Raw genomic sequence first — 6372 nt, 5'->3', positions numbered from 1 at the left:
CAACATTTTTTTTTTGAACAAAAAAACCCAAGAAACCGGGTAAATCGAACATTTTGGCCCTATTTTACCGGCGACCCTCATTTAGCCGGTTAAAATTGCTTATGTGGCCATGAGTTGCTTACGTGGGTTTAATCGGTCTCATTTAGACACACACACACACAATACAACTTACTTCTCTCGTTTCACATTCTCCTTCCCCTCGGTAAACTTGGGTTGTTACCCCCGTGCAGTTGAAATCATTGACGACATCCATGATTTTGATACAATAGATGTGGAGCTGGATGCGTACTTCAAAAAGAAACAACTTTCCCGATGCAAAGACGAATTTCTCAATATTCTATGTGAAGAAGATGATTACAAGGCAGTAGATGATGCTCAAACTGAAGATGATGCTCAAACTGAAAATGATGCTCAAACTAGGAACGATGCTCAAACTGGAATCACTAAAGAAGAATCAGATGAAGATTATCTGGAAGTTAGTAACGAGGAAGACAGTGAAGGAATTTGAGTATTCCACCCACAATCCAAAGGTGAAATGGAACAAAATGATACCAACGCTTGGTGAAAGGTATGAATCCCCACATGAACTGAAATTGTGTTTAACCAACTATGATGTTAGTAAGGGTTTTAAAATCCATTTAAAAAAATGTGATAGTGTTAGACTAGTGGCAATATGTGGAAGTGATCCAGAGAAGTGTCCATTTGTGGTTAGGGCTTCTTGGATGAGTACTGAAAGGTCTTTCCAAGTCAAAAAGATGATAGATATTCATAAATGTGTTAGGAATTTTAACAATTCAAGTCTTATGGATCCTACCTGGTTAGCTAGGAAATTTGTGAATGAGTTGATTAGGAAACCTAATTTAAAATGCAAGGAGATGCAGGTAATTATACAAAGTAAATTTCATTGAAAAATTTCATGGTCAAAGTGTTATAGATCAAGGATGAGGGAACTGTCATTAATTCATAGGAAATTGAGTGACCACTACGCAAGAGTTTGGGATTATGGGCATGAGCTACTGAGATCCAATCCAGACAGCACAGTTAGGATTATAGTTACTGTAACCCTGATAAGACCACAACATTTCATAGATTCTACATTTGCTTTAAATCAATAAGAGAGGGGTGGAAAAGGGGATGTCGTAGGGTAATAGGATTGGATAGCTCTTTTTGGAAGGGACAATGTAAGGGTGAGTTGTTAACAGCAATAGGTAGGGATGCCAATAATCAAGTGTATCATATAGCTTGGGCAGTTGTTGATGTAGAGAACAAGAACAACTGGAAATGGTTCCTGGATTTGGTTAATGATGATCTTGGATTGCAGGGTGGAAGGGATGTATGTGTAATCAGTGACCAACACAAGGTAAAGTAACTATCTCTTTATTTTTCATTATTTACAATAGTGTATGGTGTTGCTAATTAACCTTTTTTTTCATGTTCTAAGGTTTTGTTGAAGCTAGTAAGGATATTCTACCATATGTTGAGCACAGGCAATGTGCCAGGCATATCTATGCCAATTTCAGAAAAGTTTATAGTGGAGTGGAGTTCAGAAACATGTTTTGGGCAGCTGCAAAATCTACCACAGAAGGAGATTTCAATTTTAATATGGAAAGGATCACGAAAATAAGTTATGATGCTTATGATCATCTCATGGCAAGGGAACTGACTTCATGGTGCAGGGCTTATTTCTCTACTAGCTTGGCTTTTGAGGCTGTAGAGAATGGGATTGCTGAGTGTTTCAATGCAATCATTGTAGACGCAAGAAAGAAACCTCTACTGACTACGCTTGAAGAGATTAGGCTTTACATGATGGAAAGGGCTTTCAATTTGAAACAAGAGGCTGAAAACTGGGTTGGTGAAGTTTGTCCTTCCGCAGTAACAAAGATGGAAAAATTTGGAGAAGACATTAAGTAAGTGTTTTCAATTGTTTTGTTTTTACATGTTCTATCTTATGTGTTTGAATCTTATGTTCTATCGTATGTCTTTGCAGAAGTTGGTATGCAGTTCCAAGTGGAGTGAATGAATATGAAGTAAGGAATGTGTTTCAAAACTATGGAGTTGACTTGAAGGAAAAAAGTTGTGCTTGTAGATTATGGGAACTTTCAGGGTTACCTTGTGTGCATGCACAAGTGGCAATATTGTACACCAATCAAGATCCAGTTAACTTTATAAGTAGTTGGTTCAGCAAGAATAATTACAAGGCAACTTATGATCAGAATATACTCCCAGTTAATGGAAGTAACTTATGGGAAGAAACAAGTTACACTAAGCCCCTTCCACCCATTGAAAGGAGGATGCCAGGAAGGACTAGTGTTAAAAGAAGAAGACATGTTTCAGAAAATCAAGACAAGTACTCTTAAGTGTCAAGCAAGGGTAGAACTGTCCAGTGTAAAAATTATCTACAAAGGGGACACAATAAAAAATCATGCAAGAATCCTACAGTGGTTCCTAAACCTCAACCTAAAAAAATGGGCAGGCCTAGGTTGAAACCTGATTTGCTTAATTGGTCAGGAACTAAAAGAGGATCTAGAGGTGGTGGAAGGGCTAGTGGAGGAAGAAGTAGAGGCGGTGGTAGGGGATCTAGTGGAAGAGGCAATAGAGGTGGTGGTAGGGGATATGGTGAAGGAGTCCAAACAGAATATGGGGAGGGTACTTCTGAGTTTCCTAAATGTGATCCTGAACATGTTGCCATTCCAAATGTTGAGAGTGAAAATGATGCAAGTCCAGATTTTCACATCATATAAGCATAACAATTGACAACCTAAGGAAATCTTTTTACACTACAGAAGAGATTGTGGACTGTCTTGGACTCAATGAAGCAGAATTACAACAAATTGAAGGTCTTGGATTGAGTGAACCAGAATTACAACAAATTGAAGGTCTTGGATTGAGTGAAGCAGAAGTACAACAAATTGAAGATGTGGATGTTGCTATGTCACAAGTATGCTTTCTCATTATTCATTTTGTGATGTTAAATCTTGCTAACTAGCCTTTTTGTTATGCTTGTTACATGATGTTGGAATTGCTAGCCAAATAACAGTTGAAGAACTCCCTACAAATCAAGCACTTGTAGATGAGGAAAGGATGAATGAGGAGGATGGAATAGATAAGTCAGGATGGGTGAGGTAATGATGAATAAGGAAAGGATTGATGGTGAGAGAGAAATACCTGTCATACAACAATTGAATCAAGTCAGAAGGACGCCTACAAAGAGGGGCAAAGTGAATCAAGTCAGAAGGAGGAAGCCTTCAGAAAGGATAACAGAGATAAAGTTGCAAAAGGTGGTAGCTGTCAAGAATGGAAAGGGGATGAGTTCATCCAACCCCCTTAGTCTAGAATAGGGTGTTTCTAATCCCTACTTTTGTTAATAACATGTATAAAAATTTTGGGTTTGGGAAAATGTTGATAGCCCTTTTTTTATAAGCCTCTACTGTTGATAGTCCCTTTTGTTGATAGCCCCTTTTGTTTACAGCCATATAAACTATAGGATTTGGGCCCCTTGATCATGTTTTTGGGCATTTACACAACTAGCCATAAAACTTGTTTGGCTTTGGTTAATATTACTACGTGTTCTATAATTAACAATGTCTATGTTTGGTTATATTGATTCCTTTTTTTATAGATTCCAATCATGCATACATTATGTGTGCTTACAATGTTTGCTTATATGGATCCTAGTTATGCATGATTCCAGTCATGCATGATTCCAGTCATGCAGGATTCCAGTCATGCGGGATTCCGGTAATGCAGGATTCCAGTAATGCATGATTCTAGTCATGCATGATTCCGGTCATGCATGATTGACTCCATTATGTATTGATTCATTTTATTTAATGAATCATTATGTATTGAGTCATTTGTGTATTAAGTCCATTATTAAATGATTACAGTCATACTTTGATTCCATTCATTGATTACAATCAACACATTTAAAGTTCATACATAAACTAGTTACTTCATTCATAATCAGATGAGTCACAAAATATTACATTCATAGTAACCTAACAACCCTTAGTCATAACCAAAACAAACACAACCAAAATACATTAAAACAACTTTCTATCCTACCAATCCATCAACATAACCAACAAAAACACAAGAGAAACCAGAGAGACATAAAGCAATGATTTCCATCTTCCTCCTTCCACTACTTGTTATGCAACTGGTTGTTGTGCCATTGGTTGTTCCACAACATCTCCAAAAAAGTTCCCAGCTGGTTGTTCTTGCCCAAACTCCCCAAATATTCGATGGTTCTCCAAATTGACATTGTTGTGTAATACTAATCACAGATCTGCATACCACTGCTTTGGTAGAGGAGGATCCACCCAACGAAAGTACTTGCAATCTTTAAGTCCATTATGGTAATATGGGCATCCTATAAACCTTATTCTTGGGTTTAATGGAGTCCATGAAGTCCATCTTCCTACAGGATCACCACAGTAGCACCTCTTTCTGAGACGATTCATTGAAGATGAAGAAGATGAAGAAGACATTTGTCTTGGTCCTCCACTACTCCTGCTTCAATCGTTGTCTGCTAGGGCACGAATGAAGTTTTCCACTATATTTAGACTTTAATACAAGGACATTAAACGACTCACCAACCACCTCAGCAACTCCTTGCCACATAAGCAATTTTAACCGGCTAAATGAAGGTCGCCGGTAAAATAGGGCCGAAATGTTCAATTTATCCGGTTTCCTGGGTTTTTTTGTTCAAAAAAAAATGTTGGGACAAAAGTGTAACTTTTCCCAAAAGTGTGGGACTTTTTTGAAGATTTCCCTTTTAATTTTGCAAACAAAACCCCCTTTGTGACTAAAGTACTTTGTGCAAAGAAGTATAGACTTTTATCCCGTGTCTCTATGGTTCGAACCTGGTTGCCTTGTACTACTTTTTAGTGCATTAAAGCAGTGTATTTGGAGTCTATTATACATGTAACATCCCAAAAACACGATCCAAAATTTTCAATTTAATTCATTAAATAAAATCAAAGTTATCAATTCATTTCATCAAAGCATAGTCATAGAATCTCAAAAAGTTATTATCAGAGTATTAAAACATTAGAGTAAACATCCCAGGCTAAAACATCTTGGTGTATGCAATGCAGTCATCCCAAGCTCTTCTCTCTACAACTGGAAATACTTGAAACCAAAACTAAAATCCGTAAGCACGAAGCTTAGTGAGTTCCCCATACTACCACATACCATACACATAACCACATATACTGGGCACCCGCCCCTACATCGGGCCCCGCCCGGGATCAGGACCCGCCTGGCATCGAGCCCCGCTCGGTATACAGATCTGTTTCTCTTAGGCCCCGCCTGTCTCTGGGCCCCGCCCGCCTGTCTATGTCCAAAGGCCCTGCCTATCTTGGGCCCCGCCCCTGTCGTGCTACTGATGAGTCATGGAACCCCGTCCACACTCTTACTGATAGTGAGATATGAGCCCCTGCCCACACTCACTTCTCTCCTATCACGGGCCCTACCCCTACTCTGCTATGGATGAGATATGGAACCACATCCATACTCAGCTAGTGATAAGATACGGGACATCACCCATATTCACCTCCATACCAGGCGCATTAAAGTATCACACAGAAAACAAGTATAATCTAACATGCAACATTCCTCGGGCACCGCCTGACATCGGACCTTGGTCCGGAATAACATACTATCATACCATGCCTAAGGCTAACCCCCAGGTCTTCCTACCATACATAAACTAAATGTGTCGGCATTATGGTCGTACCTCACAAGCTGACTGTCGAATCCCACGAATAAACCTCTGGCTACTAGCTGGCAGATCCTCGAACTGTTGATCCTTCAGCTCCCCGAGCTATCAATACCCAAAACAACACTTAGTCCAAAATACCCTCCAAAGTCAAACTAGGTCAACCTTGGTCAAAGTCAAATTCAACGATCAAAGTCAAAGTCAACCCTGAGTTGACTCAACTCGTCGAGTCATCCCCCTGACTCGTCGAGTTCCCTTGCTGCTCATAGTCGCGAAAATACAAACCAACTCGTCGAGTCCCTTCACAGACTCGTCGAGTTGCTCCTGTACAAAATCGGGACAATGTCAACTCAACTCATCGAGTCCCTCCATGGACTCGTCGAGTTCCTAGTCTGTTTGGGCCTTCTTAATGGATTAAGCCCCTAATCTTCAGATCAAGACTCCATACTTCTTCTACATACAGAAAATGCCTTCTTAAGGGTAAAGTTTCCAACTTTACCCGCTACTAGTCCTTCTTAATGGGTTTAGGTAAAACCCTAGTTCTTTAGGACATAGATCTTGATCCAAACATCATCAATACTCTAAAAAAGGCATATAAACTGATATCTGGACACTAAGCATTGTATCATTCATAAAGCTTCCACATTTTT

At 39.3% G+C, this 6372-nt stretch overlaps 1 protein-coding gene across 1 annotated transcript; it reads left to right on the top strand.

Annotated features, from left to right (window-relative positions):
- The first annotated feature begins 545 nt into the window (after window positions 1-545).
- On the top strand, window positions 546-2357 carry LOC145111473 (uncharacterized). The gene is made up of 5 exons (XM_079047745.1): window positions 546-568; window positions 656-881; window positions 1187-1322; window positions 1442-1907; window positions 1988-2357. The coding sequence occupies exons 1-5, from the start codon at window positions 546-548 to the stop codon at window positions 2355-2357; spliced, it is 1221 nt and encodes a 406-aa protein (XP_078903871.1).
- The last annotated feature ends 4015 nt before the right edge of the window (window positions 2358-6372 follow it).

The sequence above is a fragment of the Lactuca virosa genome, chromosome 5 (assembly GCF_052849685.1).
Source record: "Lactuca virosa cultivar CGN04683 chromosome 5, Lactuca_virosa_CGN04683_v6, whole genome shotgun sequence".
NCBI classification, from domain to species: domain Eukaryota; kingdom Viridiplantae; phylum Streptophyta; class Magnoliopsida; order Asterales; family Asteraceae; genus Lactuca; species Lactuca virosa.
This window is presented reverse-complemented; position numbering and strand designations above follow the sequence as displayed.

Bases quoted from the DNA above. Each gene is read 5' to 3' on its own strand.
- LOC145111473 (XM_079047745.1), top strand. From the start codon at position 546: ATGATACCAACGCTTGGTGAAAG. The intron at 569-655 runs GTATGAATCCCC...AAAATGTGATAG, and splicing joins ATACCAACGCTTGGTGAAAG to TGTTAGACTAGTGGCAATAT. The intron at 1,323-1,441 runs GTGGAAGGGATG...TCATGTTCTAAG, and splicing joins TGATGATCTTGGATTGCAGG to GTTTTGTTGAAGCTAGTAAG.